Here is a 21,156-nt window from a genome sequence, read left to right on the forward strand (position 1 = left end):
TACTGTTACTGAACAGGTGTGTGGTATATTTAGAAAGTGTGCCTTGCTACGAAGAGGAGGAGACTGCTGAAACTCTTGAACCTATACAATGTCTTAATATTATTTCACCATTGTGTGAGGATTTCCCCCGAGATTTGCAAATACTGTCTTTTCTGTTTCTTCTAGACTTCACTGAGGGTTCCCAGGTTCCAGAGCGGCCTCCTAAACCATTCCCCCGGAGAATCAACTCGGAACGGAAAGCAGGCAGCTGTCAGCAGGCTGGTGGAGCCATAGCCACTGCCGCCTCAGCCACCGCCTCACCTCAGCTCTCCAGTGAGATCGAGAACCTTATGAGCCAGGGCTACTCCTACCAGGACATTCAGAAAGCCTTGGTCATTGCCCACAACAATATTGAAATGGCCAAAAATATCCTCCGGGAGTTTGTGTCCATCTCCTCCCCTGCCCACGTGGCCACCTAGCACATAGCTCCACCACGTGCTGCAGCTCTGGTGGGCGCATGACTGGGCGCTCCTCACTGAGGGGTGCCTGGAAGGGCAGAGGCTCTTCTGGAGACTTCCCTGTGAGGTCTTGCCTGCAGTGGGATATCCTGTCTGTGGTTCCAGGATTTCAACGCCGTGGCGTGGTTAGTGTGTCCGAGAATGCATTTGAAGGTATCCTTCAGCCCCTCTCAGAGGGAGAGTGGATTTTCATTCTTGTGGCAGCCTACCTGGGGAATTGTCCGGAAAGCAGAACCAGTATGTGCTGTAAAGCCTAACTGAGGACTGAAGACTTTCTTGGGTTAAGGATGTGGCTGAGTGTCTGTTGTCTGTCTGTCTGTCTCTTATTGTCTGTGGTTTGTGTATGTCCTGTGATTATGACTAATCTGCTGTGTGTGTTAATCCCAAGTGAGGAATTAGCACAAATTAGGAAGAAATCTGTTAAAGACTTCCATCTACTGTGGTATTAAACCCAACCCTAGTGTGTGTTACAGCTTCAACACTCCCCTTTGGCTTAGATGGTCATGTGCATAGCTAAAGTCTCATATTTTTAGAACACCCTCCCTCTGCCCTTTCCCCTAACAGCTCCTTCCTCTTCTTACTCCACTTCTTCCTCCTCCTCCTTCTTGGTGTTCTGTCACCGGCAGCAGGCTTGCTGTGACCAGCCTTACTGAAGCCAGGCAGCTCATGGGGTGTTGTTGATTGCATGTGGTGGTGTCAGTTTGTTTGGTAGCTTGGCAGGGGATGTATTATTGCTGTGTCGTTAGTGTTTGATGCTAGCAGCTCATACTGGTCACTCCAAAGAGCCCTTCCATGGGAACGTTGGGTCTGTTCAGATATGTGTTCATGATCCTAATGACATAATGACTGATTTGAGTCAGAGGCCTTCACATACATTCCATGTGCTCCCCAGAAGCCATCTGAGGGAATCCGTTGCCTTGGTGCCAGGTGTGTATTCTGGTGTAGGTTTTGAGTCTTTCTACTTCACGGGAAGGGGAAACCGTCTCCAGGATGCCAGATGTCACGAAGCTTTTAAGAAGCTTTATTCACATGCTGTTTAAATGCACAAACTAGACAAGAAGAGTATACCTATCCAGTTTTTCCTCCCAGTGAATTCATTTAAGCTTATTTGATTGTCCTTTTCAGCATGAGTCAGGTTTCAGAAGTGGGTTATTCGCCTTTTAGAAAAGAAGCACCTATGCCCACTGCAGCACAGTGCTGTGCCCTGTGTTAGCCCTTCCACACCGCAGCCTCCTGCCTGTTTGGTTTCCTGTTGTGCCTGTGTCCCCAGGGCTGTAGCATGTCACCTCCGTCTCTCCCCTGCAGGCTCTTTGTGAAGACTGGGCTGGGCATAGTGTGGAGCCAGCATTCAGCAAAACATGATACCATAGTCACAGACTGGGTGGGTGAGGCTGGCAGGCCGGGTGGCTGTAGCTTCACAGGAAAGACTCGATTCCAGTAAGAAGACGGGTCCTGTTCTTTTCAGCAGTGCTGAGTGGTCCCTCAATTGCCATCCATCTTCTCTCCTGGTTCTTTGCTGCCATCCCTTGCTGTAGGTGACCTGCTAACAAAAGGCAGCCTGCCCTTCAACAGGTTGGCCTTCCTTGGGGTTTTTCAGTCCCCATAGAAACGAGCCTTTGGAGCATAGCTGTGTCTCCAGTGATCGATCGGCTCATGGCTTGAGCCCCTCCTAACTGTTCTCCTGGTGTTCAGCTGCTCTCTGTCTTTCGGTTTTATCATCTGGCCTCACAGCTGCCTGTATTCTGGAGTGGCCCATACAAGAATTCATATAGGTTTGTCATTTGCCATTGTTACCCAGTGCCTCCTCTGTACAGCAGAAGGCACTGTGGCCTGCCAGCCAGGCATCCTGAAGCTGGACGGCAGGGGAAAGATGCCAATCAAGAAAGGAGCAGAGTGCTGGGTCAGCCCCATAGTTGCTGTCCTAACAGGATACCTGGGCTTAGTGATGTTCCAGGGCATGGCACCAGCATGGACTGAGCTCTGGTGAGCCCTTGTGGCAGGTGGTGGTGTGGTGTCAGGAGAGTGGCATGGGAGAAAAGAGGTCAGAAAGTACAGAGAGAAGCCAGGCTTGCCTTGCTATGGTGCCCTGTTCATGAGGGCAAGCACAGCCACCTGAGAAGGCCCTTTCCTGACACCGCCACCTGCACTCAGTCACACTGGGGACTGTGGGAGCCTGAGCTTCTACTTCCAGACATCCACATATCTACTTCCAGACATCGTGGCAGTGGCCAAGAAGAGACAAGGTGCAGTCGTCTGTTTGGTTTTTCCAGTTAAAGGCCTGGACAGCCAGTCAGAAAAAAAAAAAAAAAGGACAGCCACTTCCAGATCTGGCCACACTGCACCTTTTCCTTCTGAGTAGACTTTGCCCACAGGCTGAAGATTCTGTAAAGCAAGATTCCTAGATGTCAAATGCTGCCTGTTGGGGTGTACCCACATCTTGTACCAAGTGTTGTCTGTAGGCTGCAGACTGAGAGCAGTTTGACCTTTTTCCTTTGCACCCCCTGAGCCAGCCCTGAGCCAGGCCCCAGGGGCCTGGGTGGCACCTAAGCACCTCTGATGAGTAGTGGCATGTCTGCAGCCATCCAGAGGTTAGAACCATTTTCTGTGGGGCTTCTCAGGCCTTAGGCAGGATATGCCTGAGATGTGAAAGCAGCCCAAAGAAGTTCCACGTGGCTCTTGTGTTTAGAGTGGCCTCTGAGCTTGACCTTTTTCTGTGATCCTTTGGCTAAGCACCAGGAGCCGTCTCTTCAGCCCCCACTTGTAAGGAGATCATCAGTTCTTTGGCTCTGTTCTCAACACCGGCCTTGTCTCCCCTGCTTGCCCCTGCCCGCTCTCAGATTCACTTGGCTCTTGCACCCGACCTGTTTTCTACTCTGCCTGTGACTTCCTGGATTCTTCCACAGTGCCCCTAGTTTCTGCTGTGTTCAGCAGCTCAGGACTTAACCCTTCCTGCTGCCCTCGTCCTCTTTTCCTGAAGTGGGGGGACCTGCCGGCCCAGATGTGCCTCCCATCAGTGACACAGTAAAACCCCGCAGCATTTGTCAGTGTTCACTCACGTTGATCTTGTTCTTACACTGCCACCCTAGCCCCACTCTGTCTTTGGTCATTTTCTCTCCTCCTTGCACGTAGGCCCAGGCTGCCCAAGACCAGTGGGTGTATGAGTGTATTTTAGCTGTCATGGACCAAGTGTTTTTGAGTGGGGATTGCCAGTCTTCTACCTAAAGTAATGACTTCCCCTAAAGGAGAGTAAAATATGCTTTATGGTTACAGTCGACTTCCTTGCCAGCTGAGGGCCAGCTCTAGGTTCCCTCTACAGCACCGTTACCAAGATCTTCTGTAGAGGTGGCATTGACGCAGTTTTCCAGCTATCTCCCAGCGTGGAAGGCAGTAGATTCCAGCCTGCTATCCAGGTTGGAAGTCTGTAGCAGTAGGTTTGCTCATTCAGCAGAAGGCTCCAGGAATACCAGCTCTGTGCCCTTGTCTGCTGCCTTGGGCTGGTTGGCTGGTACTGGGGGATTGTCCGTGGGCTATCCTGCACCTGGCTTTGGTCCTGAAATAATAGCATGCATTTAATAGTCACAGCTTTGACATGGGCTCACCTGTCCAGACACAGCTGTCCTGGGTGAGACCAGGACTGTCCTTTTGACCATTTTTGTCTTTCAGTGGATTCCCCATGGTGGCCGAGGGCATGCTGGCTTTGAGGTAGACCACAGGCAGTGACCATTGGAGCATCTGCCCACAGTCCCCATCCAGTCTAGTGCCTTCCTGAGCTGCTGGTGTCCTGCATTCTGAGACTTGTCACCTCCTCCCAAGTTCTTTGACAGTTGTTTTCCAATCCTTCGCCCACCTTTGTAGCCGATTCTCTGTCCTCAGAAGGGACTGAAAGTGTGTGTGGTGAGGGGAGATGGAGGTCACCTGTCCACAGGTCCTCATCTTCCCCAGCTGTCTGGCTTTCCAAGAGCCACATGGTGAACAGGTTGGGTTAGTCAGTTCTCATGGATGTCAACCTTTCCCTCCAGAGCAGGGAGTTCACCAATGCCCCAGCCAAGTCCGACACCATTCCTGACTCTACCAGACCTTAACACTTTGTGTGGTCTGTCTGAGGTGTTGAGGTACAGTATGAAGCATTATTTTTATTGATTGGAACTCGCCCTGCAGTAGCGCTTTTCCTTTGGGAATGCTTGCAGTCAATGTGTAGGGGCCAGTGGGTGGTGGAAGAAAGCTAAGACTGCACTTCCAATAACCCTGTCTAGGGATCCCCTACATAGAAAAAAACAGAAACACGGTGGTATGGCCTGATGGCTAAAGTCGTCGCCTTGAATGCGCCAGGATCCCCTATGGGCACCGGTTCTAATCCTGGCAGTCCCACTTCCCATCCAGCTCCTTGCTTGTGGCCTGGGAAAACAGTTGAGAAAAAACAGCAACAGCTGAGCTGAAGGCAAGTGCGAGCCATCATAGGGTACACAGAGCCCAGGATGGGAAGTGCCAGTAGTGCCTGGGAGTACAGCTGACTGCCACCCAGTCCTTTGTCCTGATACACAGCCGGGTAACAACATGGCCCCCAGATGGGCAACCCAGCCCTGAAGTCTGTATGACCCCCCACCCCAGGGGTCTGGCCCTGGCCAGCAAGCCTTACAAGAGGGCAGTGGCCTACAGGCTCCACAGCTCCCCCAGGGGGATCTCAGCCCTGGCCATCCAGCTGCTGTGGGCCTGCTTTGGTGATAGCGGGAGGGCCTGAGGCCCCAGAAAGTTGCAGGCTTCCTTGTTCTGTTTGCCCTCTCTTGAGTCTGGACTTGGAGGCTTCTTGGCGCCTTCTGCAGGACTCCAGGAGCTGTGTCTCCCACCCCCCTCTGAAGGTTTCTTCCCCAGGCCTTGGCGCCAGGTGACCACCTTCACTCAGCCTCTGGGTCTTTGCTGCCAGTTCTCATTCCCCCATCATCCCTGTTCAGGGATTATGGGCTGGGGTGGTCCCCTAGCTGAAGGGAGTCCTGCCGTGTGTACGCTGGGTTAGCTGGTGAGGCCCCTGGAAATGTTGCCAGGAAATGTACAGGAGCTGGGCAGTTACTGGCTAGAAGTGACAGATTCTAGGTCAGAAGAGAGTTTATACTAAGCACTCGAGACAGGTGGCCCATGTCTTCCATGTCCGGTTGATTTGTTTTTAGACCTGTATTAAAATGTAATGCTTTCCTTTTGGGGTCTTTGAGTTGTGCGTTCTGCTTGCCTGAACAATGCGATCTTATTTATCTTATCCTCGAGTCTGTCTAGAGTTATAAGGCATTGCTTCCGGCTTTTTAAAACCACTGGAGTCATAGGGTACACACAAAAGCAGTCTGGCAGCCTGGAGACACACACTAAGTGAGATTCTGGAGGAAGGGCGTGCGCTTCCCACTGCGCATGCATATGTGTTTGCCATTCTGGCCTGGGCTCCTGCAGGAACCACAGGGGAGAGCAGTGCCTTGTGCTTTAGCAGGGTCCCAGGACCCCTGGGGTGGTTCTGAGAAGAGGTGCCAACGCTTCTTGGTTCCAGAAAGTAGCACAAGTGAGGGGTGGGAAGAGCAAACCCTTCGCATTGCTCCAAGTCCTATGGAAAGCTGGGGGGCAGGGGACAGGCAGGAGGGGAAGGCCAGCTGTTGACCACCGGAGCAGCTGTGTGGGGTGCCTGCTGTGCTGTGGCCCCAGCACAGTGCCTGAGAAGAATGTGGCAAGCCACGCCTGTGTTCGTGCAGGGCTGTGGCTGCCAGCCAAGCTCACGTCAACTACTGACTTGGCTGAGGGTCAGATGAGAGACATAAGCGGAATTCTGCCGCCTGGGCCCATCTTCCCGCCTGTGAGGCTCTCCCTGCTCCCTCGCCATCCTCCTTCTACCTAGTCCCCGAGCCCCGCAGAGCCAGAGGCATTGTCACCCAGAGGCTCCACACACAAGCCCTGCTGTAGGGCGCCCTGGGTGCCTCCCTGCCTTGGAGCCCTCCTGGTTGGGTGAGAGTGGCACTGTGCTCTCCCCCTGTAGAGCCACGAGGCAGTATCCCCTGGTTTGGTGGCTGGGCTGTGAATGGGACAAGCTGGGCTTCCGGCTGAAACAGCTGTGAGTTGCCTCCTCTGGCTGCCTTCTCCCTGTGGGGACTGGAGATTTTTAACCTTATATATCTTTTTCCTTTATTCAAAACAAAACAATTTTTAGCACACTAAAAAAAAAAAAAGCCAAACTTTTTGTGCCTTTCTAAGGCAGCACTGCATCCCAGCTGCATTTCAGGACTTAATATGGAAATCCCGAAGTCTGCAATCCTCTACCTTGGGTGTCACCCGTCCCTAGGGGCCAGGAGGGAACGCCTTGGGATGGGCAAGGTGTAGCTGCACCTGGGGCAGGTGCTGGCTTTTCGCTCTGCCATGGTGAGTCCTTAGAAGTCTGGCCCCATCGTGGGGAGGGAAGGTGTGCTGGCATCTGGGTGGGTCCCAGTGAGAAGCTGAGTTCCCCATTTGCCATATGGGACGCAGCCTCCCTATCAAGGGCATGGCCCAGTTGCTGGAAGTCAGTGCGGGGGTTGGGGGTGAGGGACTCCCAAAAAGGAGAGGTGATCTGCTCGTTTTTGTTCTTGCTGGATCCTGAGCCAACCTCGACCTTCTGTCCGCTCCTCTTGCAGACCTAGCTGGGGTTTCCTTGGGAGGCTTCCCACCTCACTGTCTAGCAGGGCACCCTGCAAGGTCTATTCTGCCCTGGGGGAGGGTGGCAGGAAGGAGCCAGTGGGGGTGGGGTGCTGGGTGACGTCAGTAAGCTTCAGCAAAAAAACAAAAAATTTACAAATGACATTGTTCTCAGCTCTTTCCCTTTCGTCATTTGTGTGTGTGTGTGTGTGTCCCTGCCTTTATTAATAAAGAATCAGGAGTTAGAAACAGTTCTTTTTAAGGTCCTGCTTATTCATGATTTTGACATTCTTGGCCTGGTGGGACTGGAGAGAGCTCAGTGCCTTCTCCAGGCTGGAGTCCCAGTTTGTATATCAGTGTTACAAAGAAAACAAACACTTAGATGAGATTTTCATGAACTATTTTAAAAATGTCATTAATATAAAAATTTATATTAGCAGTATTTAATCATTGTCACCTGTAAAGAGTAAGAAAAACAGAAGGTAAATATTCTTACAGAAAATAGCAGAGCTTTAAGATGCATTTTCATTTTTTAAGTCCATTGTTTTGCCAATGTATTAATGTTTAGAGGTCTGTTATACTAATGTTATTTATTAATTTTTTTCATTTCCATACACAATTAACTAAAGAGCTTTTTCAAGCACCCATGTCTGTAAAAACAAAAATATTTTTAAATAAAGTTTTCTTTTGTTTTAGCAAACTTGACGTCTCGCTCATTCAGGGACGGGGATGGGGTTGGACGCTGAGTGCCAAGGCCTACTTCCTCCCGCCACCCCAACAGCAGTGCCAAGAGCCACAGCTCCTGGCCTGCCAGGTTTTGCCAGCTGCCTGGAGCCAGGGCATCCGTGCCATGCCATTCCTGAAGCCTCTGGGGTCCCATGGTGAATTCAAAAAACAGTTTAAGATCCTTAGGGTCATTAAGCTTTATTTCCTCATATATATATATGTAATATAAAAAGGAAACAAATTGCAAATTTACACACAACCTGACAAAACCATATATATATACATATATATGCATATACACATACACACACATTCCACATGTGTGCACACATGGGCATACCCACACACACCCCTGAAAGCTCTGACCAGGCCCCAGCGCCCATCCCTAAGTACCATTCTCCCACATGGGCCCTCCTCCTTGCCCAGCCTGTTACATCAGCTAGCAGAAGTCTGGTGCTAATAAACCAGCGTCCTAACCCCTACTGCATCTCCTGCCTCCCATCACTCAGCCTTCTGGGATCCTTGGAGGGCACTGGCAGCTAAATGCACCTGGAAACAATACCTAGCTTTCTCACTACAGAAAAGAAGCCAGCCCCTGGCCCTGCCCATAACAACATCACGAGACCCTGGAGACACAGGCAAGCAGGTGGTCGCGGCTGCACTGCAGCTGCTTCTGGACACTGCTGGGGCCCTCTGCAGAGCCAGTGTGGCCAACACAGCCAGCAGCGGGCTGCAGGTCTGTGCTGAGAAATGCTCATCAGTCTCAGAGCAGGAAACCAATGAGGGCCATCAGCCTGGCTGCTGGTGGAAGACCAGTATTCTAGAATGGGTTATGTGTCCAGAGAACAGTTATGTCCAAGATGGGCAAATGGAGATGGCAACTACCTGGTCCCTTGAGGGGAATGCCTCTGGGGTTATGCCCTAGCCCCAGCCTGTGGCTCTTGGAGATGGGGTCTGTGGGTGAGCTGGGAGCAGAGGGTCTTTGCTATCTTCCACCTGGAGAAAAGTGAGCAGGGAGCTGGAAATGTTCCAGCAGGGCAGGGAGCCACCGGTGCCTTGGCAGCTAATGCCTCAGATCGATGTATTTCTCTCCCTAAAAAAAAAAAAGGCAAGAGAGAAGCAGAAGTAAGAGTGGGGAGGGCATGTGGAAATGGTAGCCAGAGTTCAGAGTGTGAGCCCTTAGGAAGGAGGGCAGAAGCAAAAGCTGATGAGCTCCGTGCAGCAGCCCCGAGGGAGCAGCGAGGGACAGGGGGCTGGGGCTGATTCCTCCCACCCCTGCTAGCACCAACCAGGAACTGGTGAAGTCCTTCTTCCAGGACCCCTCAGCCACCTGCTTGGACCTGCCACCTATCCCCACTGAGGATGAGTTAGTGTGCAGGGAACGGGAACTGTTAGCCCCCTGATCCCTGGAAGTGAGTGTGACAGGCACGGGCCACGGGACCTGCCTCCTACCTGGTCTCCTGGAGCCCTCTTGTCACCGTTGCTGCCCTGTAAGAGGCCCATCTCTTCGGGGAGTTTATCTGATTTAACTTCAACTACAAATTCGCTCTTACGAGTTGGGGGCAGCGTGCTGGCAGGGGAGGGATGTAGGCAAGAGGTTGGCACCTTGGGGAGGACGTGGCAAGGGAAGAAGGCAGGAAGGTGCTGCAGGGCCAGCTCAGGGAAGGGACACAGCTAGTGAGAGGAGACAATGGAGGGAAGCCGGGTGGTGGGCAGTTAAAGGAGGGGGCCACCCTGACCCGGGGCGAGCAGATGTTGGGGCTAATAGAGGGAAGCCCTAAGGAGGAGGCTGCAGTGGATGCGAGCAGGGCAGCAGGAGACGGGAGGCACATGCCAGGGGCCGCTTACATCTCCTGCTTGCCTGACCGCCCGCAGGGCAGCTTGCCCTTCTTGTAGAAGAAGTAGAGGACGGCTCCCAGCACAGCCAGCACCAGGATGCAGACAATCACCGCCACAATGACCACGCCCTGGCTCTCGGGCTCTGGCAGCTTCTTCTCTACTCCACAAAGATGGTGCCATCACTCCTTTGCCTCAGGCTCCACCCAGCCCAGGGCTCCCTGACTTGCAGGTGGGAGGGGTGGGAAGACAGGGCCCTCAGGATGCCCTGGCCCAGCCCTGTTCTGCTGCCAGCTCCAACTTACCTGTGGAGGTGCCGTTGGCTCGGGCATGAGGGCTGACAGTGTTGGAGGTGCTGAGGCCAGTGGTTTTGGTGGGCTCGGGTGTGAGGGTGGTTAAACTGACTGGGGGGCAGAGGGAGGAGGGTTAGAGAAGCGCAAGGCCGGGCGTGAGCCTGCCTGCAGGTGCCCCTGCTGGCCACTGCAGGGGTGCAGCCCTCACCCAGCTCCAGGAAGATGGTTGTGGAGTTGCTGCCCAGACGGTTGGAGGCTGTGCACTGCACGATGCCCGTGGCCAGCAGCTCTGGGGTCACGAGGACACTCAAGGTGCTCAGAACACTCTGCGGATCTTGATCTTGCTCACTCTCCTGAAAGCAAGGAAGTGGCTCAGGAGGTGGCTCAGATCTCTGGACATGCCCGGAGAAGCCAGGGCAGGGATTACAGTGAGAAGCGAGCGAGCCAGAGGGAAGAAGAGCAGCAGTGGCTCACCATTCCACTAACATTCCAGGAGACTCTGGGCTGCGGGTGGCCTGATGCCTCGCAAGTCAGGTTGACTGTCTCATTCTCTTTCACCCACACCTTCCTCTCCTTCGATGCCATCCACGGGGGCCCTTTCGTGGCAAAATGGGAGAGGGAAGGCAAGGATGAGCTGGCAGATGCACTGATCCTCCTCCCACTCCCCACCAACAAGGACTCTTAGGGCAGCAGGGGTGGAAGGCAGCCTTTATGTCGTCCACGAACTCCAAGCCACCCTGCCTGACTTGGGCTGCCCTGGTCCCTACTCAACAGGGCCTCACCGAAAACAGCCACATTGACCAGGCGTGTGCGATTCAGGCCGGGGATGCTGGGGACAGATGCCATACAGCGGTAGCCGCCCCCTGCCTCCCGTCTCAGGTTGGATAACTGCAGCGTAGGCCCCCTGCCCAGCTCCTGCCCTGTCTGAGGTGAGAGATGGACCAGTCAGAGTCTGAGAAGTCACAAGCTGGTAGCACCTCAGCCCCGTCCCCCCCGCCCTTGGCTGGCCCACAACTGTAGGGCCACCTGCTACCTTCTCCCTCAGCCACTGAAACTCCAGGGCCTGGTTGCTCTCTGCCTCGCAGCTCAGTGTAAGACTGCCACCCTCCTGGCTCTCGGGCATCTCAGGACTCACTTGGACATCAGACACATCTGGGGACACAGGAGAAGTAGAGTTGGCCTACGCAGGGCAAGGATGGTCCCCTGTTGCCACAGCCTGCCAGCCACTCCTGTGCCATCAGGCCCCTGGCCCCTCACAGTTCACCAGCAGCGTGTAGGGTTCACTTGACAGCGAGATCATGGTCTCCAAGTCCAGGCCCTGGCATTCGTATACTCCGCTGTGCTCCTTTCTGGCCGCCTCCAAGAGCAGGAACCCATTGTCGGTAGTCACCTCCTCCTCCATCTGCTTGGTGCTCGGGTTCTGGAGGAGCTCAATGGGTGAGCAAAGTGCCCCCCTCACAGACCCCCTTTGACAACAACTCCGCCCATATCCCTACCCCCACCACACCCAAGCAACCAGCCCTTGGTACCTCTTTGCTAATGCTGAAGTGGGGCTGGGGGTTGCCATCTGACAGACACCGGATCTCCACACGGTCTCCTTCCTTGAGCACACCTGTGGGCTCCACCTCCAGCCACACCTTCTCGGCTGGATCTGCATTGGCAGGGGGTAAAGCAAGCAGCTTTTAGGGTCCAGGGACAGAATCTGGGCTTAGCTGGCCAGAGGGCTGGGGGGTGAGCAGAGGGTGCTGGCCTGAGGACTCACAGAACACGGGCACAGTGACCTCCCGGGACTCCTTCATGTGGTTCCCGCTGGGCAGCCGGTAGCTGAGCTCACAGTAGAAGCGGGCATCTCTGTCTTCCTTCAGCAGCCGTGCCTTCAGGACACTCTTCAGGGTGTAGAGACCGCTCGACTCCACTGTCTGTGAAGACTGGATGTGCACCTCTGGATACAGCAGGGGAAAACGGGGGTCAGCCTCAGCATTTGTCCCTCTTCCCATGTAGCCCCCACAACATGGGGATGGAACAGCATGAAGAACGAGGCCATCCAGGTGGCCAGGCAGGACTCACTATTCTTCTCCTCCTGCAGAGGCCGACTGTTCTTGTACCAGGTGACTTGAGGGATAGGGTACCCATCCTTCCCCACACAGGTTGCCACCTGGGGAAGATGAGAGGTCAGACTTGCTGCCCTGGGACCCACCAAGCCCCCAACCTCCCCACTCCAGACTCCTACTGGGTGGGCCTCACCTCTTCAGGCTCCTCGTTGTCCACTGAGATACCTAGAACATTCACCTGGATGGTGGGCTCCTCTGGGGCTTCTAGAAGGGAAGGGAAGTGAGAGGAGGCCCTTGCGACTGGTCACCACCATAACCACTGCTGCCGCCTGCAACCCACAAGGGGCACTCACTGTAGACACGCAGTTGCAGGCGGTGCTGGGACTGTGGGCGCTTGCCCTGGCACAGGAAGATGCGTTCATCATGGGGGGTGACATGCGTCAGCACCAGAGTCGCGCCCCGGTCCTGGAGGCTGAGCCGCTGCTGGTACTCTCCAGGCTCACTCTGGCCCTGGCCCTGGCGCACCCGAAAGATGAGCGTCGACTTCTCTTTGTGGATCTGACTCGAGATACGGAGAAAGGGGAGGTGCTGGGGCTGCCTTTGCGGGGAAGGGGATGCAGGGACAGGGGGAGGACAGAACTTCCCACCCTGGACTGTACCCACTGGCACAAAAAGCAGTGAACACTCACAAAAAACCAGTCAGCGTGGCTGAAGTTGCCTTGGGAGTGTGAGGGCCCACACTTGAGGAAGGCCTTGCCCCCTACTTCCACTTCCACCAGCTCGGGTGCAGGCTGCTCGGCCTCTCCGGGCACACCTGGAGGGAGAGAGCAGGGGCACCCCCAGCAACCGGGTCAGCTCCAGCTGCCCTGCAGTCTTCCCCACCGACGCTTCACACTGCAGCTGTTCCACCTGCCACCGCGTAGGGTCTGCCAAAGGCTCTTTCCTCTCAACTCTCCCTACCCCTCCCAGATGGGGCTGGCAGAGGGGCAGTGAGGGGCCAGCAGGCACTGGGCCCTAGGAAAGGCCCCTCTCTCTGCAGGCCCCTCCTCTTTGCCACGTGAGCTCAGAGTATGGGAATGCAAGGCATGTGCCAGGCTGAGGCACACAGGCCCCTTTGTGTCCCACCCCTAGGGAAGACGTCATGGCGGTGCCCTCTGTCCCTAAGCTCACACCCCCCCATATCCTCTTCTTTGGCCACAGCCTGCCATCCCATCCTCAGAAAGAAGCTTCTTGTCGGGGGACATCCCAAGCACTCAGGGAGCCCCGTCCTGGAAATCAGGGGTGTCCCACACTCTGGGTGGTCAGAGTCTCCCCCAGGGATCAGGGCAAAGGCCAGGCAGTGGGCAGGAGTGACGTCAGCGGTGCCAGGGCGCTGCCAGCCCTGGGAGGAGGTGATGTCACTCAACACCATCTGCCTGGACCCCGGGGTGCCTGGGTTGTTGCCCTCAGGGGCTGGCTTTCAGACAAAGAGGGCAGGTGCAGGGGTCCGCAGAGAGGCAAGAGTAGGCAAGGGTTGGGCAGGACCTGCCAACTGTGAAGATCCATTTTCCCTCTTCCCTAGAAATAAAGTCAGCCAGGCGCTAGCCAGGCGCACCCCAGGGACGTGGCTGGCACCAGGCACTATGTCAGCAGTGTGGCTACTGCCCAACCTTCCCCTTCTTCAGCTGGACAGCGTCTGGGCCCCAGGCAAAGAGAGCCAAGAGAAACGCGCAACACCGCTGTGCTGCGGGCCATACAAGGGCAGGGCCCCAGGGCGCCCAGTTTCTGGGAAGTTCCAGAGAAAAGCTTCGAGGAGCCCAGCCGCTCCTTTCACCTGAACGCCATCCCCAGAAGTCTAAGGGTGCTTCCACCCTGTGACTCCTCCACCCTTGTCTCTGCCACCTGCGATCCGTTATCCCGGGAAGACGCCCAGGCGACCCACACCGCCCCAACCCCTGCCAACGCCCAGCTCTGGCGGCAGCGCCGTCCCTCCTCCCCTCGCTCACCTCCAACCTGGCGCGATGCCCGGGCCGGAGGGGGAGGAGGAATGGGTCCACTCCTCCAGCCAAAAAAGCGCTCTTATCCAGCAACAGGCGGGAGCGGAATGCAGGGTTTGGGGATGCGCTCTAGCAGAGCCTCCCGCCGCGGTTCTAATCGCGGGGTCCCCGGAGCAAGCACCTGGATCAAGGGTCCGCCGGCGCCCCAGAAGACTCGGCTCCACCCTGTCCCTCTCCCGGCCGCAGCCTCCTCCCCGCCTCCCCAATACCTCTCCCTGGATACTCCCGAATCGCGGCTGCAAACTGGCTGCAAAGAAGAGTTGCACGCGCGCAAGGCGCCCCAGAGTCGAGGACCCGGGGAGGGGCGCGCAGCTCTAGCGCCCGCCGCGCTGCTCCACGCGCACGCCCCGCCGAATCCCTCCCGGCCCGACCGTGCAGAACGCACCCTACCCTATTCCCCCGCAACGAACTCACTCACCCGCGACACGGTGACAGCAGCAGGCGGCGGCGAGCAGGAAGGCGCAGACAAGCCCGGGAAGTCCCATGCTTCCCGGCCGGAGAGCCAGAGCCAAGTGAGCAGCGCCGCTGCCGGGGGCTGACGTCAGGGGGGCGGGGGAGGGGGCCCCGAGCGCTGGGCCGGCCCGCCCCGCCCCGCGCAGCCCCCCGCCCCGCGCGCCGCAGCCCTAGGGGGCGGGCCCCCAGCGCGAGAGCCGGGAGCTGCGCCCAGGAGCGAGCGCCGGAGGTAGGCCGGAGCTGCCCACCCGGGCCCTAGGCTCGGGAAGGCTTAGGGGACAGTGACAGGTGTCTGCGGACGGGAGGACGGGAGTGACTTGGCCGCGGCAGCTAGCCTGAAACCGGCTCAGATGCCCCGAGTCTCCCGCAAGGCGCACATGCCAGCCACTCAGCACCCTTGCCAGCCGGCCGCGGAGCCCTGGGGGGCCTCCTGGAGGAGGAGCAGAGGATCAGGTGTCGCCAATGTGGGGCCTCTGATTCAGGCTCTTTTCCTCTGCCACAGAGCAATCGGACTGGCTCATCTCCTCCCAGAATGATTGCTCCACTGCAGTGCTGTGGGCCTGGCACTGCCCCAACCTTGAAATCCTTGGCAGCTCAGGGGCCAGAACTTTCCTTCAGGTTGCACAGACCCAGAGGTGTTCCTATTGCGGGGTGGAGACGGGACCCCTTGGGCCGTCCCTTCACACCCAAGCCCTGGCAGGTGCATTTCACTTTTGCAATCCTAGTCCTGGAGAACTCCTACCTCCCCAACCTAGCCTGGGACTCAGTTTCCAGTCTCCAGAATGAATAAGGATTCCCACCTTGACTGCAGTGGTTCTGTTGGTGTTGCCTACCACTGGGAACCCCCTTGAGTTCTGTCCCATCCCATCTCCCCTGACCCTGCTCACTGGGGCTCCAAGGTTGTGGAGGGTGCTGTAGAGGGAGGAAGAGCCCAAGCTGGTGGCAAGTGTACCACACAGCAGCCAGGGGGCTTTTACAGCTGCCCTCTCTCTTTCCTAATCCCAGCTTTAGCTCTTCCAGATTCAGGGTGACTCCAGCAACGTAGCCTGGGCACAGGGACCCTCATCTAGATTCTGCGAGGAGGTCTGTGGTCCCGCACAGCCTGAGAGGGCAGGGAGGAGCAGGGTGAGGCAGCCAAGGTCGGACATGGCCAGGTGACTTGAGAATATGCTCTGGGTGGCTTAGATGACGCAGAGATGAGCGGCAAACCACATTGGCCTCATCCTTCAGAGCTTGCTGACATCATCTTCCATGTAGCGGGCTCTAGCCAGAGGGCATGCCCGCCTAGCCAGCCAGGTCAGGGGCCTGGGGAGAGAGCAGGTTCCCCTTCTCTAAGAGCTCTGGCATGAACTCTGGCCCAGGGCCCAGAGTGGAGCGGATGGCCCAGCCTGTTTGTCTGCTGGGGCAGGAGAGGGGCTGGTTAGAGGATGCTGTCTGCTCCCCGCCCCCAGCCAGGCCTAGTGGGCATCCAGCTTGGGTGGCTTCCCTGCCCCACCTCCTTCCCTTCACTTAACACCATTAACTAATCATCTTCTCTCTGGCCTGAAAACAAAGCTAGCCAACCACCAAGGACGGTCAGTTCTGAATTCTCCTTCCGCCCCGGGAGAGCAGCAAAGCCAGGTGGGGGTGGAGGAGTCAGCGCTGCTGGGAAGGTCACAGCCCAGGGTGACATCCCTTGGTCTGCGTTTCAGCAAGCTGCACAGAGCCTGTCCTTTAGGACTGCCAGCAGCCTGGGGCTGACTGCATCCAGTGTGTCACTGGGAGGAGTTCAAGGGTCCAGCAGCTTTGAGATGGGTTCCTGGAGGCAGCATGGAGGGGGCACTTTGGGATTTCACACCAAAAAGGGGAACCTTGTAGAGAATTCTAGGGAAATAGAACTGTAAGGATTAGAGTGGGGCGGGAGAGCAGCATGCAAGGCAGAGGTCTTGGTCCTCAGCCCCTAGGATTCAGGAGGCTCAGGGACTGCCCCACACAGACTGGAGCACCGGTGTTGTATAGGCCTAGGAGGTGGGGAGGGCATCATTGCATTGCTCTACTCAGTCCCCCCAATCCTGACCCCACAAGAAGGGGGTGAGAATACTACTGTTCCTCACTCCTCCCTACCCCACAGGTAGCACAGGCTCTCCAGAGCCGGGAGACCCCACCAGGCCAGATATCCACTCCGGAAGGGGTGTATCTGATCTGGGTCTGACCACAGGCAGGGAGACAGGCTGGCTGGGGGCCCTTCAGCTGCACTCTCCTGGTGGGTGGGGCTGTGCATTCATTGTAAAGGGAGAGCTGGTGGGAGAAGACCAGGGACCTCAACCAGGAGGAAGCCAGAAGAGCAGAGGAAGGAAGCTGATAAAGACCAGTTTGCAGCTGCGATGAGGAGATGGGGAGGGACGGCATCCAGGGATCTTGGCAATCACAGAAGCTGTGGACCCCCACCGCTGCCCCCCACCTGAAGACAAGACCCAGCCTAGGCCTGTGGAGAGGGGGTTGGTAGGACGGCTTTTCCAAAATGAGGTTTACATTGTAGGGAGCTGGTGAGGAGGAGTGTGATCCAAGGTGGGAGGGAGTAGGAAACCGGATACTGGGGGGCTGGGTGGGCAAGACATTGAATGGGGGGAAGCAGCCTTGCTCCGGGTGGGCCGGACACAGACTCACAACCCATGTCCTTTGCACCTGACCCCGGGGTTGAGAGGAAGGAGGTGCAGCCTGGGCTGAGGTGCACCCCCAGCAATGCCAGGAGAGTGGGGGTGGGGTGGGAGGGGCTATTTTTAAACTTGGAAAAACCGTGAGTTCATCTCCACCCGGGAGACACCAAAGACCCTATTGTACAGGGAACCAGGGAAGAGGGAGTGGGGGCGGGGCGTGTGGTACAATGCCGGGGATTATGTCTGAGAGGGCAGGGGCATGCGGGCCACCAGGCTGCCGCCGCAGCAAGGCAGGCCCACTGAAACTCTGGGGTGGAGTCTGGCTGGGCTTGAGCTTGGGGGTCTAGGGCAGTTCCTGTAGCCACAAAGCCCCCTGTTGAGGAGCTGGGGTCTCCAGCATCCGGCAGCCTGTCCTGGGGAGGGGGTCCGCGGGTGGAATTCCCACGGCCTGGCTTTCCCAGGGACTGCCAAATCTGTTCCCAGGCTCCCAGCATTCCGGGGACTCCCTTGGGAGCCACTGGCCAATCCTCTCGGCCCCTTCTCCGCGGGGGTGGGGGTTGGGGGAAGAGGAGACTGAGGATGTGGTGTGTCCTGGCTCCCCCTGGGGACTGAGGGGTCCCCAGCCAAAGGGAGGGGCGGCAGTCGGGGGAGGTATGTTGAAAGCCACCATTGCCCTGCTAACCTACTTCCCAGTCTGGCCAGCGCCCCGATCTGGGACTCTCCCTTCCCTGCTCCCCTTCCCCCGACCCCCATCTCTCTAGGTGTCCAGCCCACCTGCCAGCACTCAGCACCCAGCCCTGCGCGAGGAGGCGGCTGCGCTGAGCCTCTGGGTGTCAGGGAGCCCGCTCCCTGAGGTCCTGCGCGAGGAGGCCATGGGCGGGGCATCCAGCAGCACACCAACCCAAACATTACCATAAATGCTCAGGCGGCCGGGACGCCGAGCCGGGCGGGGGCCTGGGGCTCTCCAGAAGCCCTGGATCCGGTCTTCAGGCCTTTCCCAGCACTGCCGGCTGGACAGGTTGTTGGTGGTGATTCAGTCCCTCGGTCACCACCTTCTTCAAGGCGGGAGGGGAAGCGGGGGACAGATGTGGGAAGGGGTCTTGAGGAAAGAATCTGGGTTTGCCTCCCCAGGGGTCAAGGCCGGAGCAAGACTCCTCCAGGTTCCGGCTGGCTCTGGGGACCCATTTCCTTGCCCCCAGCCTACACTTGGAGGAGGAAGATGACGGGGATAGGAGGCAGCAGGATGCTGGGAATTTACACCTCTCCCCTCTGGGAAGATCACATCCGTTCCCCAAAATACCCACACATTGCCCTGCCACCCAGGGTGAGGAATGTCCCCTGGGAGCTGTTTTAACTTTGCCTTTGAGCTGTCCCCGAGGGCAGGCCAGCTGGTGTCCAAGGAGGAAGGAGAAGGGTGAAGCAGCGGTAGGCAGCTCCGGGCCCTCTCCTCCCGGAAGCTTTCTGCATTTCCTTTCGCTTCCACCACCGCCCTGAGCAAACCCCGGTGGTGGGAGTGCCCCCCCCCCCCAAAGAGGACATCTTGAGTTCCCATTGTAGCTGGCCACTGCTGATCTCGGCTACCAGTGAGGGAAGAAGGCTGGGGTTCCCAGAAAACTGAAACTTAGGGGGATGCTCTAGCTGAGCCCTGCCCCCTCTGAGGTAGCAGGCAGTTCCTGCAGGTGCCCTCTGCCTTCTAGGCCTGTCCCCAGACAGGCAGCTCCTTGTGGGACACTCTGCCTGGGAACTCCAGCAGGAAGAACTGACCCCCTACACACCCCTGTTTTCTCGTCAGCTGACCTGGCCAGGAGGGGACGTGGTGGGCACAGCTCCTGTTGGCGCCTCATGGCTCACGTGTCTCCAGAGAGCCTGGCTTCTTGCCCTGGTCTTCACCTCCATCTGAACGATAGGAATGAGGGAAGTGAAATTGCAAGTCACACTTCCTTAAGCCATGCAGCCTGAGAGGGATGGAAACACTAAACATTCTGACAAATCACAAAATTACTTTAAAAAATTATTTATTTGTATTGCAAAGTCAGATATACAGAGAGGAAGATCTTCCGTGCAACGATTCACTCCCCAAGTGGCCAAAGGGGCCGGAGCCACACCAATCTGACGCCAGGATCCAGGAGCTCTTCCAGGTCTCCCACGCAAGTACAGCGTCCCAAGGCTTTGGGCTATCCTCGATTGCTTTCTCAGGCCACAGGCAGGGAGCTGGATGGGAAGCAGGGCTGCTGGGATTAGAACTGGTGCCCATTACCAGCACGTACAAGGTAAGAATGTTAGCGGCTAGGCTATCACATCAGGCCCCACAAAATTACTTTTTAAAGTTATTAAAAAAAAAAAAAACTAGGGAGCTGGCATGATAGCTCCGCCTTGCAGCCCTGGCATCTCATATGAGCTCTGGTTTGTGTCCCAAATCCTTAGGACCTTGCACTCTCAGGGAAGACCCAGCAGCAGCTCCTGGTTCCCAGCTTCAGGTCAGCTCATTGCTGTCCCTTGTGTCTATTTGAAAGGCAGAGCCACAGAGAAAGAAAGATCTCCCATCTTCTGGTTCATTCCCCAAATACCACAATGGTTGGAACTAGGCTGATCAAGAGTCAGGAGCCTGCTGTGGGTCCCCATGTGCATGCAGAGACACTTAGGCCATCTTCCACTGCTTTCTCAGGTGCATTAGCAGGGAGCTGATCCAGAAACTGAGCAACTGGGACTTGAACCTGTGCCCATATGAAATGCTGGTATTACAGGCAGAGGTTGAGCTTGCTACATCATGGCACTAGCATCCATTGTGCAATTATGTGCAATGTTAAGTGTAGCCACATATTGTGCAAACGAGCTCCATGATCTGGTTTTATACAATCTAATTTATTTGAAAGATGGTTTCCAATAAATTGGTTTACTTTCCAAATGGCTGCAATAGCCAGGGCTTGGCCAGGCTGAAGCCAGCAGCCAGGAACTTCATCCTGGTGTCCTGCCATGTGGGTGGCTGGGGCCATTTTCTCGGGCTACTTTCCTCAGCATAGTAGCAGGGAGCTAGATTGGTAGTGGAGCAACTTTTGCTCCTAGGATTTGCCAGCAGAGCAGGAGGCAGCTTAATTTGCAGCTCCAGTATCTGGTTTTCATCAGTTCAAGGAACTAAAATCTGCATGTGGACCTCTATAAGCCCCAAACCTGCGTGTCCCACCTGTCTTTCTGATAGCTGCACCATGACCTGAGTTGTGCAGAAGAAACAGGGCATGTCAGTGTGGACCATGACCTTACGCCAGACAGGACAGCCTTTACAGAAATACAGAAACTTCGGTGAAGGGCAGGTTTAGAGAGGGGAGGAGTGAGGGATGGTCATGCCAGGTAGAGAAGCGGCACAAGCAAAGAGAAAGGGACAGGGCTGAAAAGGGGGCACTTAGTGGTGACCACAGAATTTCTAGTTAATTTGTAAGCTCTCCCACCTACTGGTTCATCCTACTACCCCTACCCACCCAGTGCCTGCAACAGCCATGGCTGGACCAGGCTCGATCCAGAAGCCTGGAACTCAACTCAGGCTTTCCCACATGGGGGCAGAGACCCAACTACTTGAGCTTAGACCCTTTCAGGGTCTGTGTTCGTAGGAGGCTGGAGTTGGGGACTGAACCCAGGCACTCTGGGATGTGAGCGTCGCAAGCAGCTTCTTGGCCAGAAGCAGAAGGACCACCCAGGGAATTTCTGTGTAAGAGATGACCAGAACAGCTAGGCATCTGGCTAGAAGGTGGGGTTGGCGGGCAGCTTAGGCAGCTTGTCTGGAAGCTGCATTTGCATCACAAGCTCCCTGCTTTCACTTGGGGTGCCTTGAGGGCTCACCTTTAAGCCACCATTGGGCACTCAGTAAAGAGTGGCACATGGCTAACTAGAGATTTCCCAAGACTACATGGTACATGCGTGTGGGAAATCAGGGACACAAGGTGAGAGCAGGTAGTGGGGATAGAGCTTGGGTCTTCAGCTAGAGTATACAAGGGCCA

The 21,156-nt window shown here is 56.3% G+C and overlaps 2 protein-coding genes across 4 annotated transcripts in view; one reads left to right on the forward strand and one right to left on the reverse strand.

The window, feature by feature from the left end:
* The window catches only part of CBL (Cbl proto-oncogene), a 99,003-nt gene extending 94,825 nt beyond the window's left edge, over positions 1-4,178 (forward strand). For both annotated transcript variants that reach the window (XM_040977118.1, XM_040977119.1), the window contains one exon: positions 166-4,178. In XM_040977118.1, the coding sequence (XP_040833052.1) occupies positions 166-458 (293 nt within the window). In that variant the 3' untranslated portion in view covers positions 459-4,178. The remainder of the gene's footprint in view (positions 1-165) is intronic.
* A 4,747-nt stretch (positions 4,179-8,925) lies between these two features.
* MCAM (melanoma cell adhesion molecule) lies at positions 8,926-14,593 on the reverse strand. Of its 2 annotated transcripts, XM_040977295.1 has the most exons (16): positions 14,497-14,593; positions 12,732-12,856; positions 12,396-12,600; positions 12,236-12,306; positions 12,059-12,146; positions 11,754-11,933; positions 11,521-11,642; positions 11,249-11,411; positions 11,025-11,143; positions 10,774-10,915; positions 10,466-10,587; positions 10,200-10,344; positions 10,004-10,102; positions 9,711-9,858; positions 9,315-9,432; positions 8,926-8,955 (listed from the first exon to the last, which is right to left on the reverse strand). In XM_040977295.1, exons 1-16 carry the CDS (start codon positions 14,561-14,563, stop codon positions 8,926-8,928), a joined length of 1,944 nt encoding a protein of 647 aa, XP_040833229.1. In that variant the 5' UTR covers positions 14,564-14,593. The 2 variants fall into 2 exon arrangements, with proteins under 2 accessions (XP_040833229.1, XP_040833228.1); XM_040977294.1 differs by lacking the exon at positions 9,315-9,432 and having other exon boundaries at positions 8,934-8,955; positions 14,497-14,563.
* Positions 14,594-21,156: the final 6,563 nt, after the last annotated feature.

Source organism: Ochotona curzoniae, unplaced genomic scaffold (genome assembly GCF_017591425.1).
Source record: "Ochotona curzoniae isolate NIBS_2020 unplaced genomic scaffold, NIBS_Ocur_1.0 contig_2723, whole genome shotgun sequence".
Lineage (NCBI taxonomy): Eukaryota > Metazoa > Chordata > Mammalia > Lagomorpha > Ochotonidae > Ochotona > Ochotona curzoniae.